General features: G+C 43.2%; 1 protein-coding gene across 1 annotated transcript in view; it reads right to left on the bottom strand.

The window, feature by feature from the left end:
- LOC103177884 (potassium/sodium hyperpolarization-activated cyclic nucleotide-gated channel 1) overlaps positions 1 to 23,870 on the bottom strand; it is a 130,942-nt gene that overhangs the window by 96,909 nt on the left and 10,163 nt on the right. Inside the window, exon 2 of the mRNA XM_042339965.1 lies at positions 16,656 to 17,079. Within this exon, the coding sequence (XP_042195899.1) occupies positions 16,656 to 17,079 (424 nt within the window). The remainder of the gene's footprint in view (positions 1 to 16,655; positions 17,080 to 23,870) is intronic.

The following is a 23,870-nucleotide window of genomic DNA, read 5'->3' as shown; positions in this document are numbered from 1 at the left end:
ACTCCATGCCATCATTCGAACCAAGAAGGATTTTTCCTAATGGCCCGCCCAACATCCCCACAGATAAAAATTGGTTCATTTCTTTCATGGCTGTTTGTGGGACATTACTATGTGCAAATTGGCTGCTGTGTTCGCCTACAAAACACACACTCAGTGAATCCTCTGAAGCACTTTAAAACATCCTCCTGAAGAGGAAAGTACTGTATCAAATGCAAGGATTGTTATTTTCAGTATTTTATGAATCCCCAGGTTGTCCTGTCTAAATTTCGTTCATGATCTAAATTCACCCTAAAGCAATCAGATCAATGGGCTGCTCATCTCCTTGCGCTCAGTGGGAAGTCATGCTAAATTTGACTGTAGTAACAATCCGGGGTGTTATTTTAAGTGAAGGTGCTATATCAATGTAAATTGTGGTTGAAGTTGTTGATGTCTATTTTTTCAAATAGGAAACAGATCATTACTTTGTCTGTTCTTTCCTATTCTGGATAAGGTGAATGGCAGTTATCATAGAATCATAGAATTATAGAATTGTACAGCACAAAAAGAGGCCATTCGTCCCATCGAGTTTGTGCCAGCTCTTTGAATAGAGCACTTAATGTCAATCCCACTCCCCAGCCCTTTCCCCATAACCCTGTAAACCCGTCCTCCTCAATACCCAACCACCGCGTTTTTAGAAGTAGTTATCGAATCGGCCTCGACCACCCTTTCAGGCAATGCGTTCCAGATTCGAACAATTCACTGCGTGAAAAAATTTCTTCTCACCTCCCCTCTGCTTCTTTTAGATACTATTTTGAATCTGTGACCTTGTGTCACCGACAAACCCACCAGTGGAAACAGTTTTTCCCTTTCTAACCTATCAAATCCCCTCATGATTTTGAAGACCTCTATTAGGTCTCATTTATCATAGTAAACTTCAATTTTACACATTTTTGGATTCAAAGTAGCTGCATTTATTTCACAATTATAAACAGACTTTTTTCTTTTTTATCAATACTGTATAATGTGTTCAGGATCTGTGCATTTTTGTGCCATTCGTATACGCCTCTAAACACCAGGTCTAGCCTCCTCTTGCTGGGGTTGTGTTCTATGAGTGCTAGTTGTCCTCAGGTGCCCTGCCCCATGGAAATTAATCATTGGTACAAAACACAAAATACTGCAGATGCTGGAAATCTGAAACAAAAACAGAAGTCGCTGGGAACACTCAGCCGGTTAGGCAGCATCTATGGAGAAAGGAAAGCGAGTCAACGTTTTGGGTCCTGGGAATTGGTTCTGATGATGGGTTGTAGACCCAAAACGTTGACTCACTTTCCTTTCTCCATAGATGCTGCCTGACCTGCTGAGTGTTTCCATCGACTTCTGTTTCAGATTAATCATTGGTAGTTACAACAACAACAAGATTGCATTTATAGAGCGCCTTTCACGTTGGGAGGACGTCCCAAGGCGCTGGACAGTTGGGTCGGGACCTGAGCAGGGGGGAAATGGTCAGGGGGGGAGGGAAGGGAGGGAGCGAGGAGGGGAGGGAAGGGAGGGAGCGAGGAGGGGGTAGAGAGTCGCAAGGGGAGCTGAAGGCACGGTTGAAGAGAAAGGTCTTGAGATCGGCCTTGAAGGAGGAAAGGGAGGAGGCAAGGCGAAGGCACTGGGGGATAGAGTTCCAGAGCCTAGAGGCTGAGAGGCTGAAAGCCCGGCCACTGATGGTAGGGCGGTTAGGGCAGGGGATGTGGAGCAGACTGGAGCCAGAGGAACGGAGGGTACAGGCAGGTACGTGGGAGCATAGTAGGTTGGAGAGGTAGGAGGGTGCAAGGCCGTGAATGGCCTTGTAGGTGAGGATGAGGATCTTGAATTCGATCCTCTGGGGGATGGGGAGCCAGTGGAGGCGAGCGAGGGTGGGAGTGATGTGGTCGCGTAGTCTGGTGCGGGACAGTACATGAGCTGCAGAGTTCTGAATGACCTGCAGCTTGTGGAGGGAGGTGCCGGGAAGGCCGACGAGGAGAGAGTTCCTGTAGTCCTGCCTTGAGGTGATGAAGGCGTGGACCAGTTTCAGCAGCGTGAGGGGTGAGGTAGTGCCGTAGTCTGGCGATGTTCCGGAGGTGGTGGAAGGCAGTGCCAGCTGTGGCGCGGATGTGGGGAAGAAAGGAAAGCTCAGGGTCGAACAGAACACCGAGGTTCCTGACCGGCTTTGAGAGGAGGAGAGTGCAGCCTTGGATGCTGATGCTGTCAGCGCCTGAGGTGCGGAGGCGCTGACGCGAGCCAATCAGAAGGGCCTCAGTTTTGCGCACATTGAGCTGAAGAAAGTTGTCTCTCGTCCAGGACTCGATGTCGGACAGGCACGCTGTCAGGACATCGGTGGTCGTGGAGTTGAGGGTAGAAGAGGAAAGGTAGAGTTGGGTGTCATCCGCAAACATGTGGAAGTTAACCCCATGTCTGCGGATGATGTCACCGAGGGGGAGCATATAGAGGGTGAAGAGGAGGGGACCGAGGACAGAGCCCTGAGAGACTGGAGGAAAAGCAGTTTGCAGAGACAAAATAAAGACAGTGGGAGAGGTAGGACCTAAACCACTCAAGGACAGGGCCTTGAAGGTTGAGGTGGGAGGACAATCGGTGGAGGAGGATAGAGTGGTCAACCGTATCGAATGCGGCCGATAGGTCGAGGAGGACGAGGAGGCAGAGGGAGCCCTGGTCGCAGATGGTCAAGATGTCATTGGTGACCTTGACCAGGGCGGTTTCCGTGCTATGGGAGCACGGAAACCCGACTGGAGGGGTTCGAAAAGTGAGTGGGTGGAGAGGAAAGAGCGCAGCTGGGAGGCGACGACTTTTTCGAGAACCTTGGACAGGAATGGGAGGTTGGAGATGGGCCGGTAGCTTGATAGCTGTGATGCATTCAAGGGAGGGNTTTTTCAATGTGGGAGTGATGGTGGCAGTTTTGAGGGGAATAGGAACAGAGCCAGAGGAGAGGGATAGGTTAATAGTGTCTGTGAGAAGTGGGGCAAGGAGGTGGAGCTGGGAGATAAGGAGTGGAGTGGGGATGGGGTCCAGGGAGCAGGTGGTGGGTTTCAAGGACAGGATGAGTTTGGTGACAGAGGGTGGGGAAACGGGTTCAAAGGTGTGTAGGGGAGGATGGGTAGGAGTCGGAGTGTGGGAGGGAAGGGTGGGTGGAAGTTGGAGGGGCAGTGACGTCGGAGCGGATTCCCTTGATTTTGGATTCAAGGAAATCCAGCATCTCTTCGCAGTGAAGGTTGGAGGTGATGACCTGCGCGGGGTGGCGGGGGGGACGGAGGAGTCGGCATGTGGTGGAGAACAGAAGCCTGGGGTTGTTCTTCACCTCCAGGATTATCCTGGAGTAGAAGGACGACTTGGCCGAGGTTAGAGTGGAGCGGTAGATTTTGAGGAGGTCCAGCCAGCTTTGTCGGTGGACCGTTAGGCCAGATTTGAGGCAGGTGCATTCAGCGGCCCGCACCTGGCTCTTCAGTGAGTGGACGTGGTTGGTGAACCAGTGGGAGGAGCGAGAGTAAGAGACAGTATGGGAGGTGAGGGGGGCAAGGGTGTTGCGCGTGGAGGAGAGAATGTTGTGGAGGACGGTGAGAGCAGAAGAGGGGTCAGTGAGGGATGAAGGCCAAAGGGAGAGGAGTTCAGAGGACTGTCAGTGGAGCACTTGAATGTAGAACAGGAGTCTCCAACCGTTGATCGAGGTACACGTCCTCATAAAAACTAAAAGGAAGGAACGATATTTAGCACAGCTTAAAAAAAATTTTTTTTCGAGATGCATGAAATACTTTGTGCAACTGGCTTTGTTTTCCATTGGACGCAATAACAAATATTTCTATTGCTCCTTCCTCTGGGCTTTTTGATCATGAGTGAGAGCGCCAATTAACTGTGATCGATAGGTTGGAGACCCCCGCTGTAGAGAGAATCAAAGCTGACCTCTCGTCATACAGCTGCCAAACACACACACACACACAAGTAGAGGGTTCTGTAGAGGGACTAGGAGCAAGAACCCTGGCTGATTCACTAAAAATCCTGGCTGGAAAAGCTGGTGCCATTTAAGCTTCCCTTGTCGCCACACTGAGACCTGCAAACTCAGCACAGACAGGATTTGAACCAGCGAGCTCCTGGTCTGGAAGCTACTGCTCTATGCACTGCACCATCGGGTCTGAATGAGACTCAACCCTTCACTAATGCTGGAAATGGAAAACTACATTAGCAGTCGGGACAGTGAGAGAATTCTCATATAAGAACCCGATTACCAGACTGTATTGGAGCCGACAGCAATAACCATTTTAAAAATGTTTTTACTTTTCTCCGAAGGAGACAGTTCTGCTTAGGTTGGCGGCATCACGGCACTTCTGGCACCAGCATATATTATACGGTGCAGCACAGAGATACCACAGAGATAATTTACGTATGCCTTACCTGAACTAGAGCTATTCAATGGCACTACCCTCAAAATTCACCCAAAAGTAACTAATGCTCTGCTTCAACTGCACGTTTAGCAATGTTGAACTAATAATAATTCTTGAATTTGATATAGCACTTAATCATGTCATTGAGACGCCTCAAAGCGCTTCACAGAATATATTGTAAAGTGGATTGGTTGTGTATTTGTGGGCGAAAACTATTGAGGGATATGAAGAAAAGGCAAGGAATGGGATCAAAAGATTTGCCTTAATTCGACACAAAGGTCGAATCGACTAAAGGGTTGTATGATCTACTCCTCTCCCAAGATTGAAATAAAGCTATTGTATTTAAAAATAAATATATTTGAAAATCTAGAGCACTGACATAACACTGAAATATGTCCTGAAATAAACAAGAAAACTTTAACGAACAAATAAGAAGTCAGAGAAAAGGGGGGCTTCCTTGCCAATATTACAGTGAGCTTAAAGGAGAGAAACAGGTTTGTAAATTCCTGTAAAAGAGAGATATATTCTAGAAAGAAGAACTCACTTAAAGCTATCTTGTGCATCCAGAGGAGCCTTACTAATGAGGCTGAATAAAGATTTGAGATGATGTGCAGGGAACACATCAGCTGCTGAAGATAGATGCAGCCACATGTTGACTTCATTAAGGGACATGTGTCTCTGTGTCTGCTCAGCAATAAATCTAATAGACTAATTGACTGCAAAGGACTACATTTTACTGGATTGTTTGCTCATGCCAACAAGGAAAGGACAAAGCCAAAGGGCAAACTATAAATTACTTCGAGCTGTCGTGAGTGAACCAAGCGACAAGAACAAAAGCAACAGATTTTACGGTTTATTTCCTTTGCTGTGAATGAGCTTTATAAATAAAGGTGTGCTTAAATTAAAGAAATCTCAACCCTTTTTAAGGTATTTGACAATGATTAACGAAAACATCATATTCAGTACAGTCATTTCAATGTAATATATTCAATTTGATGTTCCTTTAAAGCAATAAATCCGGCCACCTATACCCCTCTCTTGACCAGCAGTTGTGGCTACCATTCTGCTGAAACATCATCACAGAATGTCACACCACAAAAACAGCTCATTTGACCTATCAAGTCTGTGCTAGTGTTTTTCCTCCACATAAGCTAACAACTGCAGCCTCCTACAAACCTACCGATTCCTACAAACCTACTGACTCCATTGCTCCTTTTGTTCAGCAAACACCGGCCTGTTTTATGTCCCTCCCCTAACTGCCCCACCATTGGAAGGCCAGTGTTCAGCTATTCTGCTTTTGCTCTCTGGAACTCCACTCTGAATTCCCTCTGACTTGTCCCCTCTCTCTCAACGTTCAAAGCCCGATTTACATCTTTTCCTGCATTCTCGTCATCTTTTCCTTTCCCACTCAGCTCCTGCCACCCTCAACCCTGGCTCAGGTGCCCAGCCAGCAATGTAAACTACTTTGAGTAGCTATATAAATCTAATTTGCATTGTATTATAATGTATTCCTAGACTCTTGTTTGCTCTCCATAACCTTACATTGTGTTTGCCTGCAAACACACATTTCAAAGTAAAATTCTGTGCATTTATTTGAGATGTTTCAATACCATGATAACAGCATAGCGCCTTTCACGTCGGGAGGACAGTGAACAGCATTTCAGACCTGAGCTGGGGTTGGGGGGGTAAGGGAGGGGAGGGGAAGGGGAAGGGGGGTGGCCGATAGCATGGTCGAAGAGGAGGATCTTGAGGCGGGACTGGAAGGAGGCTAAGGAGGGGGCGAGGCGAAGTGACTGGGGGATGAAATTCCAGAGATTGGGGGCAGAGTGGCTGAAGGCTCTCCCGCCAATGGTGGGGGTGGGTGGGTTGGGGGATGTGGAGCAGGCCTGAGCCGGCTGAGCAGAGGGAACGGGCGGGTTGGTACGGGGTTAGGAGGTCGCAGAGGTAGGGTGGGGCGAGGCCATGGAGGGCTTTGTATGGGAGGACCAGGATGTTGAACTGGATCCTCTGAAGGATAGGGAGCCAGTGGAGTCGGACGAGTGTGGGAGAGATGGGGTCACGGAGTTTGGTGCAGGAGAGGACACGGGTTGCAGAGTTCTGGATTATCTGCAGCCTGCGGAGGGAAGAGTTGGGAAGGCACTATATTAAGTGCAATTATTATTTTAATAATATTGTTTTTTTCAAACAGCTATCTCATTCTCTTTTAAAAGAATAGATGGACTCACCAATGGATTATGGAGAAGAATTCTACAACCAACCATACTTTATGCAAATACTTTTTTTCTAATCACCCCTTTAATAAGCTTTGTGATTATCTTAAATTCTTGGTATTAAAGGAAATTCAGTCCTCAAAGGCTTTTGTGGACTGGTGGATTTTTTTTAGCCACAGGAAGCTTCAGCTCACGGCTTTACAAACGACACAACTCGCATCCCTTCAGGGATTCCCACTTTCTACAAAGCTTTGATCCTATGCACAGGATACAGGAAGACATTCCCTTTCTAAAAAAAACACAGTATCTATAGGATTCTGCAGTCTATAGTCATTGCTCTGCACCACCCCAATCCAATTTGACTATGCTCCCTTTTAACCTATTCTCTTTCAGTCTTCTCTGCTCTGACCTGCTTACCCCTTCTTCCTCCCTCTCCCTGTTCTCTTCCCTGATCAGCCCGCCTGGCCGATCCACTTTCCGCTTCACTGCCTGCCTGTCCAAGTCTCTCCTGTGATTGGAAGCCACTTTATTCACTGCAATGAGAACAAATCACATTCAGATCAAATCTGAGACTTCATTTGCCTCCCCGCCCACCCATCTCAACAATCCCATTTAGATTCTGTCTTTGATGTAAAGCTTTGTTGTTTCTAATGGTCCGAATGATGATGTGTCAGCGAGCAACTTCAAATCAATATTCTTCAACTGTAGAAAGAAAGTGTCAATTGTTCTTTATTTAATAATCAGAAAAAGTTCAAAAATACTCACACTCCCAAAAGGTCAAGCACTCAAATGTTCTATTTACCTGGTGCAACTGGCTTTTGTCTACGCATGTTTTTGTCTACAAAAGCAGTCACTCCACTTGACTAATTGCTTGTCAAGCACTTGGAGATGCGTTAACATGATACCTAAGATCATAGTCTAAGATGACACTTCAATGCAGTGCTGGGGGAGCTCTGCATTTTTAGAGCAGCCATCTTTCGGATGAGATGTTAAACCTGTCTGCTACCTACTTCTTAAAAGGAAAAGGGAGTTTTTGTCTTTCCTCTCCCCAGTTACTGTAATTGATGCAAAGTCGTTTCAGAGAGAGATCAATTCTCCAAGGTAGTCCCACTCCTAATTCAACTGTTGTATTAACCTATGTGAAATGGGCATGGTCAAACTTCATGGCTGGCATTGGGATACTGCAAAGGACATCTCCTCACCAAACCCAAACATGCAATGCAACAGGAATAACATACAGGGGAAGCAACTGAAACAGGACCTACCTCAGAGGCATCCTCACGGATGGACTCTGAGCAGTTGTAAAGTAGCAAACACAAAATATATATTTTTTTGTTTCAAGAGTAATGTTGCGCTCAGCAGGGCTGCATTGAAACTAACATACCCCCATCCAATTCACCATCATGTTTTTCTTTGATAATGTATGAATGCACTGTGGATATCAACTGAAATGAGGGAAAAAAACCAAGGTCACAAAATGGCAACCTCATGTCCTCATTAATCTCTGTTTATTTGCAGCACAGAGTGAGTAGCTCGCCCTAAGCTGATTTATCTTAAATTCAGCAAAGTTTCTGCCATGGCTTATATAATGTAGTAACCCTGAACATCTGTTTCTTTCCCCTCCCAATAAAATGTCAGCAGATTCTCTCAGCCTTTATGCATGCAACTGAATGTGAAACCAGATTAGGAGAACACCTTCTGGATCAAAAGACTGCAGTGGATTGGAGCAGGGCATTGGTACTTAAGACAGTACTTTCAAAGACCAAAGCTTTGAATCCCATTAGCAGTGACCAATCTAAGCTATGACATAGACTTGCCTTGTTCATGGCTGATGATTAGCTTTTACTCTTGAGAAAATAGATGAATACAATGCAGAACCCAATTGAAGTTGGAAATCTCTTGGGAAGTCAGATGGCTCATTGGAGCAACGTTTTACTCCTGCTTAAAATTACAGTGAGGATAAAAGAGCCTGATTCTCACCATCATGACTGAATTCAAGAATCCCTGCTCTCAGGATGTTTCTGTATAAACATACATAGTTAGAGCTGGAATGAGCTCAAACTTTCTTCAGTTGAATATTGACAAGACGGACGCTCAACAACAACAACTTGCACTTATATAGCACCCTCCATGCAGGGTAGCGTCTCAGAGCATTTAAATCAGTGCCTTCTCTCATCAGTGGCTCCCATTGGTGCCTTCTCACCACAGGCGCTGACAGTATCAAACTACTTGGAAGCACACTCCACCTCAAGGAGCCTGTGCTGAACTTCTTGTGCAAATCTCAACAGTCAATTAAACCTCACATCCGTGCTCTGGCCCACTTAGCTTTCTCCAACCTCTATAACATTGCCCACCTCTGCCTCTATCTCTCCTGTTGGGCCTCCGATACCCTAATCCATGCATTGATTACATCCGGGCTAGATTACATCAACTCTCTGCTCTCTGGACTACCCACCTCGTCCCTTCACAAGACACAAACCATTCAGAACTCTGTAATAATAATAATAATAATAATAATAATCCTTGCATTTGATATAGCGCTTTTCACGTCGGGAGGATGTCCCAAAGCGCTTCACAGAACACACTGTAAAGTGAATTGACTGTATATTTGTGGGCGAACGCGGCAGCCAATTGCGCACAGCAATGTCCCACAAACAGTCGTAGATTGAAAATGACCAATTTATCATAGTTTTTGATTTTGGAGGGATTATTATTAGGCGTGTGGAGTAAGGAAACTTGCCCAAGGTTTCGCCCTGCCTGGAATTGAACTCAGGTCTCTCACTTGCAAAGCGAGTGCTCTAACCACTGAGCTACAGGACTCCACAAACTGTATAACTGTAAATCTGTACTGTTTGTATTGTCGTTAACTCTCTCAGGGTAAACTCCTTTTATTGAATACTGGTCAAGGCAGTTGGGCTGTACAATGCAAACGCCTGATCACTGACCATCCCAAAAAGCTTGAAATGCAAAGGAAGGAGAGGTCAGATACCCTGGACATGGCTTGGAGAGGAAGAGGTTCCCACAGCTCGGGATGGTTTAGTTGGGCTGCCTGCCAGCAGTCTCCACCACTACCAGAACAAGCTGTTCTGCAGCCAACTGCTGGATGATGCTTCAAGAGATTGGACAGCTGCTGCCTTTGGAATAAGAAAATTCAAAATTGGAAGAGTGACATCCTCTCCCCATTCCCCCATCCCTTCATTCCGCATCCCCAAAGGTAGTGTATGGAATGAAGAGTGGCCTCCACACTGCTGCAGGAGACACATCTAATGCAAAGAGCAGCAGCATTAGACAAATCACCCAATCTACCTGGTACCCTCTGAGACTTTACGTTGTCTGGCATTAGATCAGGCCTGGCACTTCAGAGACAGCAGATATAAATAGGCAGTTTGTTAGCAATGTTATTGTCTAGTTAACTCAGCTCAGATGCAAAATTCCTTCCACGTGATGTCTTCATGTTACTGCATTGTACATCAATGAGATCCCTTTTCCCCATCCAGTACTTTTCAAGAGCACCACAGGGTTAATTAAGGTTGATAAGTCTACATGATCAGCAAGTCTGGGCAAGACTTTATTTACTTTAAATACGTCTCCAGGAAAATCTGCCCTAGCAGATACGCTTCCCGATGTGTTATTTTGCGTCACACTGCAAGGAATTTTGCACCACTGGGAAAATATCAAAATCCTACTTAAATATGCTTCCACGGTACTGACAATGTTCTTCTGCTGGAGTGTGGGGAAGTGTACATAAATGTGGCAAAAATCAAAACAAATCACAGAATGTCTCGAATCCAACTTATGCAAATAAGGAAGGATTTGCAGCGAGGCCACTCTCAATCAGCATTCTCAAGGGAACAGGGTTGGTGAGTCCAAAACTAGATGACATAAATATAAGATAGCTAGCAGTAGATATAATAGGGAATTTAGGAGGAAAGGCTTCATGCAGTGGATGGTGAGAATGTGGAATTCATTTATAATTTCAAATCCATTCACTCCGTGGCACCTCGCTACCTCTCCGACCTCCTCATTCCCCAATCCACCACCCGGTGCCTCCGCTCGACTGGCACAGGCCTCCTACTTGTCCCTCACACCCTCCGCCCCACCATCGTGCTTTCATGCTTTCAGCCACTAAGCCCCAAAACTCTGGAACACTCTCCCTCAATCCCTCCGCCTTGCCCCCTAATAATAATAATAATCCTTGCATTTGATATAGCGCTTTTCACGTCGGGAGGACGTCCCAAAGCGCTTCACAGAACACACTGTAAAGTGAATTGACTGTATATTTGCGGGCAAACGCGGCAGCCAATTGCGCACAGCAATGTCCCACAAACAGTCGTAGATTGAAAATGACCAATTTATTATTGTTTTGGGTTTTTGGAGGGATTACTTTTAGTCGGGTGGAGTAAGGAAACTTGCCCAAGGTTTCGCCCTGCCTGGAATTGAACTCAGGTCTCTCACTTGCAAAGCGAGTGCTCGAAGCACTGAGCTACAGGACTGCCCCTCTCTCAAGTCCCGCCTGAAAACTTCCCTCTTCAACCATGCTTACAGTCACCTCCCCACTCCCCCCTGCTTGGAGTCAGGCTCCGCCACCGTTAAGCGCCTTGAGACGCTAACCTGCATGGAGGGCGCTATACAAGTGTAAGTTGTTGTTGAAGCAAAAATATATTTAATAGAAATACTGGAGGGAGAAGCGAATGGATAGGTATGGAGAAAATAATTACCATTGTTAAATATCTTTTTCCATGTTTTAATTTTTTACCCTTACACAACCGATCAATTTTGAAAGAAAAACATTGAACAAGAAAAAACTTCAAGGACTTTATGGCCTATAAATTTCAAAATAAAAATCACCCAATTAAATTTTTTTAAAAAATGGTGTCGTTACTAGGAATCCCAAAATAATAATAACCAATAAAAATAAATAATTAATTCTTGCATTTGCTATTATGCCTTTCGTGCCTGAAGAACGTCACAAAGTACTCCATGGGATTTATTGTAGTGACTGTGTTTTGTAGGTAAAAAGAAATTAACCAAATACATGGAGTGTGTACTGCCACCTGGTGGCTGACAGCTTATGCCAACATTAGTTTTGAAACACCGCAATCTTTATTTACCTCCAAGGATACACGGAGTCTCAAGAACTAAAAGGGACACAGACTCCCTTTCTCTATGCTGGGACATGGCCTAGCTGGGATTGCTGATAGTCAGTTGAGTCTCTCCCCTCAGTACTCCAACACAGCTTACTTTAACTAGATTGTTGCAAACACAAGCAAAATGTGCCGACAAATACACCAACAACTATTTGCATTCATATAGCGCCCTTCACGTGGGGTAGCGTCTCAGAGCGCTCAACAGTGGTGGAGCCTGACACTGAGTCGGGAGAGGTGAAAACTAAGGTCTTCAGCTGTGATCTGAAAATGGGAAGGAGTGGGTAAGTTGGAGGGACCGAGGGCGAGAGTTCCAAAGTTTCAGGGAGTAGTGGCTGAAAACGCAGACGCCAATGATGGATTAAAGATGACGAGGGACAAAGAAGGAAGCTGGAGCCATCTGAGCAGAGGCGGCGGGTAGTGAAATGCGGAATAAGCAGGTTGGCAAGATAGGGAGGTACCAGGGAATGAAGGGATTTGTAGATGAATGAGAGGATCTTGAAGTCGATCCATTTTCTTGAAGTCAATCACAATCACAACACTTTACAAGTAATCCTGTGAAATGCTTTCAGATGCTCCGATGACATGAAACAGCGCTATATCAACCACTTGTGCAAGGCTTATTATTGTTAAAGTATTCTTGTATACACCTACAAATTCCATCTTTAGAAGAAAAAAAGAAAATCGTAAGTTTTATGATCTAACTCTGGGCAGCACAACCAACACATGAACAAAGAAGTGATGCAGCGCAAATACATGCTGTGTTAATGCACTACAAACTGCTAGCTTTCAGGATAGACTGCTTTCTAAGTTTCTATTGGTAAACCCTCAGACCTCAGCAAAACACCGTTATTTTTAGATCATGTCCACATTAATATTTGGCTCCATGTCGAACTTCTGATGAACTGTCAAATGCCAACAGTAATGTGTTGATTTATTTCTCAATGTTGCTTACCTACTCTTTTAAAATGCCAAACAGCAGATTTGTCTGCACCTGCACTGAAGGCGAATCAGAGGGGGAGGAGTGCAGGAGAGAAGAAAAGGCAGAAGGAATGCACTGGAGTATAAATTGTTCCTCCAAAGTGAACAATCACCAAACACATGCAGTTTCCTCTAAACTGTACCCACTCACACAAGATCACAAGAGGGGCTTGTAACAGAAAAGGCCTTTCGATCCATTTGATTTCATCCTTCCAGAATACCCAACCACTGTCTTCCCAACACAGCATCGAGCTCTTTCTTAAATTCATCCAGCGACCTCTTCCCAGTAACCTGTTCGGGTCATTAATTACCCTTTGGGTAAATAAATATTTCCCGCTGTCCGTCCTGAAATTGCACTTTGCAACTCTAAATCTGGGTTCTCTTGTTCTATTGTCTTCATGCATCTGAAAGTGTTGTTCTGATTTTACTTTCCCAATCCTACTTAAAATCTTATACGTGTCAGCCTGGCTCAGTTGGTAGCAATCTCACCTCTGAGTCAGAAGATTGTGGTTTGAAACCTCATATAGTCCAAGCTGACGCCAATCCAATGCTACGGTGTGCTACATTGTCAGAGGTCATGTCCTTCAGATGAAATGTTAAACCAAGGCCATGTCTGCATGTTGAGGTGGAATTTAAAGATTCCATGTCACCATTTGATAAGAGATGGGAGTTTCTCCCAGTGTTATGGCCAACAACCATAGATAGAATTGGTCATTCACTTCATTGTTGTATGTGGGATATCGCTTTGCACAAATTGGCTCCTTCATTCATTTCCAAAATATAATCACTACACTTCACAGTACAAAATCCTGTGAAGTGCTTTGAGATGTTTGAACATCACCCTAGGGTGATGTTCTATCAATTGCAAGTTTTATGATTATTATTAATGCTTTTTTGAATTGGTAAAGCAGACTGCATCTCCCCAGGGAGAGAATGCACGCTCTATGTCAGACAGGGAGAAACTTACATGTGTAGATGGTATGCATATGGGAAACTCTGGTTTGCTGATGGGCTTTTGTACAGCTGACAACAACAATAAAATTACATTTGAAAAGTGCCTTTTATGTCGGGAGGACGTCCCAAGGCTCTGGACAGTCAGGGATCAGGACCCGAGCTTGAGGGGCAGGGTTGGGATGAGGAAGTGCAGAGAGGTAGGAAAGCAGCTGAAGGCACAGTCAAAAAGGAGGGTCTTGAGTCATGCCTTGAAGGAAGCAAGGGAGGGAGCAAGACAAAGGGATTGTGGGATGAAGTTTCAAAGGTGGGGCCAGAGAGGCTGAAAACCTGAGCGCCGTTGGTAGGGAGACATGAAGCAGGTGGGAACCTGCTGAATGGAGGGAACGGTCGGGTTGATAGGGGGTTAGCAGGTCAGAGAGGTAGCAGAGGGCAAGGTGATGGAGAGCCTTGAAAGTTAGGACGAGGATTTTGAATTGTATCCTCTGAGGGATGGGGAGCCAGTGGAGCCGGATTGTTTTGTCATCCTCCTCATTGTTGAGGAGGATGACAAAACAAATGGTGCCCAAAACTGAATGCAATACCCATAATGAGGTCTGATTAACACTATGTATAACAGAACATCACCTTGTTGCTTTTATTTTCCATATCTCTAGCTAAAAGGCCAGTATCCGATTTGTATTATTGACATTTTGTGCCCGAGCAAAATATATTTTAATAATCCATGGATTTGAGCTTCTAGATCTCTATTTATCTATCCTCTCTAATACTCCCTCTATTTAAAACATGCCCTACCTCCTGTCTAGTGTCCACTTGTCTTGTATCTGGTTGTCAACATTTTTATGACATTTATCCAGTTAGGGCAACTGCAATTCCATGAACCGGTCTTAGAAGAACAACAACAATCACCATACTTAATAAATTCCCTCTTGACCCTAATAAGCAACAAAATAGCCACCAAATCAAATGTGCTGGTTAGAAGCTTGAAAGCCATGGCTCAGAAATGATCAACATCAATTAACACTGAAATAGCTATAATTCTTCAAAGGGTAAGGGGCAAAAGAGCAGCAAGTTCACGCAATGGAATAATCTGATATTGCATAACAGATTTGATAACACATTTGATAATGCAATCTGTTATGAAATACTGCATTTTTCACCCACTGTTTTGCACTGTTGCTTTCTGCTGGAGGTACGATTGCAACAAGTGGCTAATTTGGTCTGCGCTTTCATAATGTTTTTAAAAGGCTCACTGCCCACAATGCCCATTACCGGGCATTCTCTGCTTTCTGCATTGTTCAGGAGAATGAGAAAGAAGTGAGCAAGGAGGCTACTGCCACAAGAGATCATTAAACATTGTACTTTGTGTCAGACATTTTCTTGATAAATCTTGAAACAATCCGACTCCATTTTCTTGATATCTTTTTGCCTTTAGCAAAATAATTTAATCAAATGGTGATTTTAAAAAAAGCAAAATGATTAAAAATACATAAACCACGAGGAAATGTGTGATGGCATCTGGTATGGGCTTCCCATTTCATAGTCCTTTGAAGCTGAGGATGCAAATTCTGATAATCCCCATCGGTCTATTGCACTAGCATCAAAGTAAGGTTTGATGCTGGAAACATTGCCATGTAATTCACAAACATTCCCAGAAAGATCCCACCATCAGAGAAATAAAGACTTTGAAAAAGCATCAACAGTTTGATAGAATATTCCCTTCCAATATTTCCTTCTGCCTGCTTCTCTATGTACTCTCCCTTTCCTCCCTTCTCGTCCCAGGTTTGATCCCTGGTTAGTGTTGAGTTAGCTGGTCACAGCACAAGGAGTGCACTGGGTTAAAGAGGAGAAACCAGCTAGAATACCCCACTCCTAATCACTATTCAGTGACTCTTCTTATGGTCTTTGAGTGAAGACTAAATTGGGCTCAACTGTGATGCTCTTTTCGCCCTCCCTCCTCCTGTGATCAAAAGGCCTCTGGCGACCAGGATTGAGGAAGATGGAATCTCTGACAAGACAAGATACTATGAAAGAGTCAGATCTGCTCTCTTCCCCAAAGGAGCAAAGGTGGCTGTAGGAAGCAGCATTGCAAAATGTAAGAGGGAAAAGGAAAAAAAATGAAAATAACATTTAATTTGGGATCCACAACAACAATGGTAGTTCAAGGTTATTTGAAGGGTTAGAGAAGGGCTTCCCATACTATTATAACATTATTATGAAATAAGGGTAATTGTGCTGCTTCTACCATTTAGATATGATAAATGTCTCCATTTGCCTGTTCTTTAAGGTATATAAAGACTATAGAAAATGTTTCCATTTAATAACATTGGTAAAGATTTCTATATGAATTAGGCCATAACTAAATTAGTGAAATAGTACTGTAATGACAACTGGTCAAATCTTTAAGAGCTTTAGACACCGCATTTGACCTGTAGCTTGCAGAGGTCAAACTCTTTGTGTGAGTTTGATTTCTGAATCAATACCAGTGTTAAATTTGAGGACAGTTATGAATACACCGCCACGGTAAAGCAGAGCTAAGGTCATCGTTAGCTGGTCAGGTAGAGAGAAAGCGACCTTTTTTTTGGCGGGGGGTGGGGGGGAGTGGGTGGTGTTCAGCCAGATGTCTGACACGTGTGGAAACCCATCACCATGCTTTAGAGTATCCAAACCAAGCTGAGATTTCCATGCATCACACTTACACATGGAAATCCCAGAGATAGATTGTTGGAATAGAATGCGCACTCTCTCCACGGAGAGACGCATCAACTCAAAGGAGACCTCACTTACCTCCCCCCCAAGGAGCGACCTATTACATTTGAACCCAGGGCAAAAAGCAAAGGTTAATTGCACTATCCAAATCCACAGAGTATTGTTTTCCAAAATAAAATAAACATTTGGGGATGGTTTCACAGCACAATTGTAAATCAAGCTTTGACCAAAATTTTACATACAAATTTCAAAGAAGGCCTTACCTCCTCCCACTGGTGCATATAACGTATGAGTCTTGAAAGTCTTAATAATCGTAAGAGACTGAGGATTTTTGTAAACCTCACAATGCGCAGGGCCCTCGCTGTTTTGTAAACATCAGAATCAAATCCTTTTTCTACAATCAGAAAAATGTAATCCACTGGTATGGAAGAGACAAAGTCTAACATGAACCAGCTTTTCAAATACTTCCACCTGATGACCTTTGGGTCCAGGATGATTTCTGCATTGTCTTCCACAACAATTCCAGTCCTAAAATTGACGATCAAGTCCAAGAGGAAGAAGGTGTCAGACGCAATATTAAAAACAATCCAAACTGTTGATGTTGATTCCGCAAAGAAGGTGATTCCCACAGGTATAATGATGAGATTTCCAACCATAAGCAACAGCATTATCAAGTCCCAGTAAAAGCTGAAAGAAAGCAAACACAGAGATTAAGGAGTGAAAGATGAACAGGCACAGCTATGTTGCAGCATAGAAAGAAAACATTTGGCTCAACGAGTTTGTGCTGCTTTTTCTGCCCACGAGCCACCTAGTCAAATTCCACTCGACTGCTTCCTCCGAATAAAAAAACTTGCATTTGATATTATGCCTTATCACATTGTTGAGGCATCTCAAAGTGCTTCACAGGATATACTGTAAAATGGTGTGAATGTATGTAGTTTGTGGGTAAAGACGGCAACCAATTTTGCGCACATCAATGTCCCTCAAACAGCCATAGAGTGAGTGACCAATTTTATTTGGGAGATTGTTGGCCAGGTCAAACCGTATAATATTCCTTTTGGAGGCTATATGTAGTATTTCACGCTCTTAAACCAACTTGGACTACATGAAGTAACTACTGTAAACGTAGTGTGCACAACAACCCATTAAATGTAGTTAATTCACCTAGATGTTTTCTTTCAAGCAGGCACCAATTAAATATTTATTTCACTCTAAAATCAGCATGAAACTGTGCCCTTTGTTTGACCACACTCCCCTCCTGCACAGATCAAGGCACCAAAGGAAGCTTTATTTTCAGACTACAATAAAGCTAACCAATAACAATCAAATAACTGTATAAGATACCGATCAATTTCTCCACTTCTTCAGTAAGAGGTGGTACGCAATCTGAATCATGCGCTATTTTTATTTCATTATTATTTTCATTTTTATTTCAGTCCCTAGATTTCAACCCTAGCATGGAACTGCAATGACAATGGGGTTTAGCCTTGATCCATTCATTAAAATGGATTAGGCTTGGGTTGTTGTAAGACTCTCTAGAACCAATATAAGTATTATTTGTTTTGTTTTCTGGAAATCTCAGAACTATCATCAGCTACTTTTTATTTGGATGATTTCCTCAAAGGAAGTTTTAGTTTGCTTGGTCAGACAGATATGGAACCCCCTCACCATGCTTAAGAGTATCTAATCCAGGCTGAGAGTTCTATATTTGTGTGCAATCTACACATGAAAATTTCATATTGTTTGGAATAGATTCTGCACTTTCTCACTAGAGCGACACCTAATCCCAGAAAATAATAGGCACAGGCTGCAAAGACCCAAGGCTTGGGGACCCCAGAGTAAAACTAAGTTAAACTTCAGTTTGCCATTGGGAAAATTGTCAGGCAAACATCCCGGTGCTTGTTCAGATTGAACCATCCTACTTGATTGGGCTTTGGTTACAGATTTAACAGGAGCCGAGTGGGAAGAATCCCTGTCCAAGTAACTGGTCTGCCTTTCCAAGTCCTGCTGATGGCCAAGCTGGTCAACAGCAAGTACTGCAGACTTGGCTTAGGAACTGGACTGCTGAGACCACCACAGAGGTTCCACTTGTTTCCAAAATTCCACTACCTGACGCATCAACTCAGAGCCAATTTACCCCTAAGATACCCTGCTGATCCCCCATCCCATCCACTGTAGAATAGCTTATAAAATTCCTTATAAACAAATAAAATTTGATATATGAAAGACGGGACAGACAATCGTAAGGAGATCCTCAAGAAGAGACAGAGCCTGGAAAAATAGATTTATTGTTATATTTAATAATAAGAAGATACTTGCATTTGATATCATGCATTATAACATTTAAACATCTCAAAGAGCTTCACAGAAATGTCTGTAAAATGCAGTGACTTTATTCGTGGATGAACATCGCAGCAGCATTTTATGAAATGCATTTTAATGGGGTCGCCCTGTATCAGCTCATCCACAGAAACGTAGGCTATGAGCAAGGCAGAGGGAAATGCAAACTGCATCTCAGGCTCAAAAATAGGAAAAGAGAGAGCCCTGTACTCAGGTTGATTGTGCAAAATGGGTGGGATACGTGAATATATATTTCTACATTTCATTATTATTTTGTTACATTCCTAAATAATCAGAGATAAAGAGGTCTCCCTGGGGTTAAATTAGCTCAGCATAAAGATACCTGGCAAAGCCAAGTGAGTCTAGAACAATCCAAGACATTGCTATTGGTGGCACAGCATATCTGGCTCATTGGTGAGATTTGAAAGCATAGTTATATTCTCAGCCAAAGAACAACAACAACAAAATTACATTTGTATAGCTGCTTTCATGTCAGGAGAACAAGACAAAGCCAAGACAAAACAAGACAAAACCATAATGGATAGGATGCTCCTAGTTGGGCATGTATCATGCTGTGTGGTTACCTTTCTCACAGTAGTAGTTACATCTACAGTTCCCGTCAGCAGGTTCTAAAGTAACACTGGATTGCTGAAGGAAATTCAATCACGACGTTTGATTTTTTTCCAGACTTTACCAATAGATTTTCTGCTGAAATTGTGCAACAGAATTACAGTTTAAAACCAAGATCCCAAGAGATATTTGAGTGCCAGAACAGGAGAGATCAGAATTTCAAGATTCCAAGATTCCCCCCACCCTCCCCCAAACATAAAGGATTTGCTTTTGGAATTTCTGATATTAAATTTAGTCTTTAGTCACAATGACAACGGGATGAATAATGGCAAAGATTACTACAGCAAACCAACAGGAGTAGGAAAATCTGTTGATCTCATCTGAAGGTCAGCACCTCTGACAATGCAACAACAACTTCCATTTAGTTAGCGCCCATCACGCAGGGTAGCATCCTAGAGTTCTTAACAATGGAAGAGCATGACATCGAGCCAGGTGGAGGAACGTCTTCAGGCTTGACCTGAAGATAGTGAAGGAGGGGGCAAGACAGAGGGATACAGAAAGAGTGTTCCCGAGTTTCAGGGTGTAATAGCTGAATGCATGGCCAACGATGGTGGAACGGATGGCATGAGGGATAAACAGGAGGCCGGAGCCAATTGAGCGCACGCAGCATAGTGGGTTGAGGAGGAAGCAGGTCGGAGAAGCAGGGAAGTGCCACGCCATGAAGGGATTTGAATGAAGAGCTCCTCGAACACTGCACTGAGTGTCAGCCTGTACTATCTACAACAATTAGGGGTTGCTGGAAAGATGGTGCTTGAACCCAATCACAAGATCACAGATTGGTTCTGATGAAACTTCACCCCATCTGATCTCACCTCTGCAGAATATCCACCCTATCATCTTGAAATTGCAGAATCGATCAAGCCTCTTATTAAATCAGTTCATTCTCCTGCTATCAACCACCCTTCCCATCAACTGTTACAGTCATTAATTACCCTCTGAGTAAAGAGAAACGTTATGGTATCTATCCTGAATTTGCCTTTTGTAACTCTAAACCTATGTCCTGTTGTTCTTCTGTCTTAGTGCATTATTAAGTACTGCTCTGAGTGTACATCTCAATTCCATTTAAAATTGTGTACACCTCCACGAGATCCCCTCTGAGTTATTTTCTCTCAAAGCTGAAATCACAATAGGGTGAACAAAATGCTTCTCGGTGAAAGTTACAGTGTTAATGTTGCCTAGCTGTTAGAAAAAGCACCTTTAATAGCATCTCCAGCAGAGAACTCTATGAACATCATCAGCCTGGCTCAGTTGGTAGCACTCTCACCTATGAATCAGAGGCTGTGGGTTTAAACCCCATGTTGGTGACTTTGAACTCACAGTCCAGATGGATACTGCAATGCAGTGCAATGAGATGCATTTTTTTCAGATGAGATGTTAAACTGTGCAGGTAGATATTAAAGATTTCATGGCACTATTTAGAATGAGGAGGGAATTTCTCCCAATGTCCTAGCCAACAATTGCCCCTTGAATGCTCACTTCATGGCTGTCTGTGGGACATTGGTTGCACAAGTTGGCTGCCTACAAATACACAGTCACTGCAATTCATTGTAAAATCCTATGAAGTGCTTTGAGACACCTCAACGACATGCAAAGGTGCGATAACAAATCCAGAGCTAACTTTCTGTCCATGCTTTTGATCAGCTCTCTACACCCACCCCACCACTCATCCTCACCAGCTCTGGTCCTCATTTAGCTGAGTAAAAGGTTTTGAGATATTCTCCCAATATGAAAGAGACTATATAAATGTACCTAGTTGTTGTTGAATCTCCCAGGTACTGTTGTCAACAATTTGCTTTTATTAAAGAAACATTTTAGTCTTTCAGTGCCTTGGTTCCAGTCCAAGTGCAGTATATTTATTCGAAGCACACAGATCCCGTTAGTACTTCTCTGCAGTAAAACAACAATCAAATTACACACTTGAGAAATATCAAATGCTGAACAAAAGCTCTAGTGACAATACAGTGCTGTAGATCACTAGGGCACCATTCCCACTGGAGCAACAGACATTGGTCACCTTCCACATGGAAAGATTTTTTTAATATTCTGCAGAGCATGAAGGGCAGAGGATGCATTTCTGTTCAAAACAACTCCAATATGTGGAGCTGCTATTCACTTCACTGTGATCCTCAGGCCTCAACAGGGCCTGCATTAAATTGCATACTTCAAGTGTTTTATGCCAAGCGTGTGTCAGCCTGGTTCACTTAGTAGCAATCTCCCCTCTGGGTCAGAAAGTTCAAGCCTCAGGTCGGGACTCAAAACTCACAGTCTAGGTTGACACTCCAATACACTGCTGCGGGTGCATTGCACTGTCGGAGGTGCCATCTTTTAGATAAGATGTTAAACCAAGGTCCCATCTGTGCCTGTTCAAATGGACGTTAAAGATGTGGCGTCTCAAAACACTTTACAGTAACGTATCCCGGTAACAGATACCAAACTGACTGCAGCTATTGGGATTACGTTGGGGTTAATGAAAACTAAATATCCATCACAAAATGGAGAATGTCATAAACGATTACGTTGTCTAAACTCTAAAGTGTACTATGCATGTACAACAAGGATTTGTTCAATAACTTGGTTTTGTTTTGTAATAATAATCCTTACATTTGATATAGTACTTCATCTCATCATTGAGAAGTCTCAAAGCGCTTCACAGGGTTTTACAGCGAAGGTTAGTGACTGAGTATTTCTAGGCGAACGCAGCAGCCAATTTAGTCACAGCAATATCCCACAAACAGCCGTGAGACAAATTGTATTTGGGCGATTGTTTTGCCAGGATACCGAGAGAAACTCCCTTCTCTTTTAGAATAGTTCCATGGGAATTTTAGCATTTACCTAAACAGGCAGATGTACCTGTTAGAAATCTTTTGAAGTGCTGGTTCCTCTCTTTCCCACAAAATCACTACATGTTAAATAACTTCTATTTAATAAATCCACCAGCACCGCATTGCAGATATGGGTAAAGCAGTATTATGAGGTCAAGATTAGTGCATTGATATCATAATGCAGAAAGTCATGACCACAGACATGCATATAATTTTCAGCCTTGAATCAAAACTGTTTCGGCTGAATACCTAACTGAGAATAAATATTTAACTGATTAATGCTGTGCTATCTCAGTAGACATCTTAAGAATTACTTTTAAATAATTGCTAGATTGCTAATACTAGACTTACTTCATTGATGTAACATTTTGGAGCGCACAGAATTTGTCAAATTCTTAAACAACTATCTTTAATTTTGTAAGTTCTTTTAAGAACTGCAGGAAACCAGCTTCAAAGTTAAGACTGAATTTAGCAATTTGGCAAATTCTGTACACTCTGAAATGTTATCTGGACCAAGGTAGAATTTCTGCCTCGGTATTTTACAATTTTGAAAGAAAAGTCTATAAGGAAGATCGGGGGAGGAGGTGATCAGGAACATGTTACATAAATTTCAGCCCCTAATGTGCACGAAATCTCCAGTGTTATCAGAAGCATCTACTTAAAAGGATCATTTGTTTGGAAACGTTCATTATCTCTAAATTTGGTCATGTCCATTTTGAGGAGACATAAAATGGTACGTCTTAAGTTGTCAGATCCATGTTCCTCACAGCCGGCTCCTCCAGGAAGTAAATGCTCATCCGATTTATAACACCTCATAATACTTTAATGTGAGTCATGTGATCTGGTAATCATACATCTTACGCCTTAATAGGTGGTAATACCCCAGTATGAACGACACAAGCTGGTCTCATTCATCTTTCTGCACAATAGTTCTGCTCAATGACACCATATCAGGTTCACACACTCCAAAGTAAGAACAAACGCCTTTCAATAGTTGCCCAATAACATTTCCTTCGCACAGTAGAAAAATGTTATCAGGCCAACTCTGTGTCAGCATCTGCCTTCAGTACTCCGACACAAGGCAGCCCTGTTCAGAGCTTGATTAATCACTACAGATTTATTTGTGTTAGCCGAGGGATGAGTCACGTGACCGTTAATCACACATCTTCAACTCGGCTCAAATTTTACTAACCCAAAAGATTCATTCTGCTGAAGAAGTAAATGTGACCGCTGGGTTTTACAGCGAGGGCTTCTCTGAATCAGTTCACCAACAAGTATTAAATGAAATGACTTGCCCAATGCATGAGCTGACTTTTAACTTACAGCTTAAATCGACAGGCGATACACATCAGGTATTTTCTATTTTTTACAGCAACACAGAGCAAAACCGGTAGAATGTAGATTGGTGTGAGTTTCTGATATCAAATGAGGTTCGGTGAATTATTCTTTACCATTTCTAACTCTCTCACAATTTACAAACTGTGCAGTCACATGAAATCCAGAACAGAGTGGGCTTAGGCCTTGCATGTAGCTGAGGCATATTATTGCAGGAGAAGAGCAGAGGGAATTTTACTTTGCATATAATCTACACTATTGGCACTTGCTGTTAACATTAGAGAAGCTGTTCTCTAATTGTCATTAAAGTTACCAACCTTTGTGTAGCCTATGTCTGATTTTCACCTTGAC

This window comes from Callorhinchus milii, unplaced genomic scaffold, assembly GCF_018977255.1.
Source record: "Callorhinchus milii isolate IMCB2004 unplaced genomic scaffold, IMCB_Cmil_1.0 Scaffold1, whole genome shotgun sequence".
Lineage (NCBI taxonomy): Eukaryota > Metazoa > Chordata > Chondrichthyes > Chimaeriformes > Callorhinchidae > Callorhinchus > Callorhinchus milii.
Note: the sequence above shows the minus strand (reverse complement) of the source record. Positions and strands in the feature narration are given on the sequence as shown.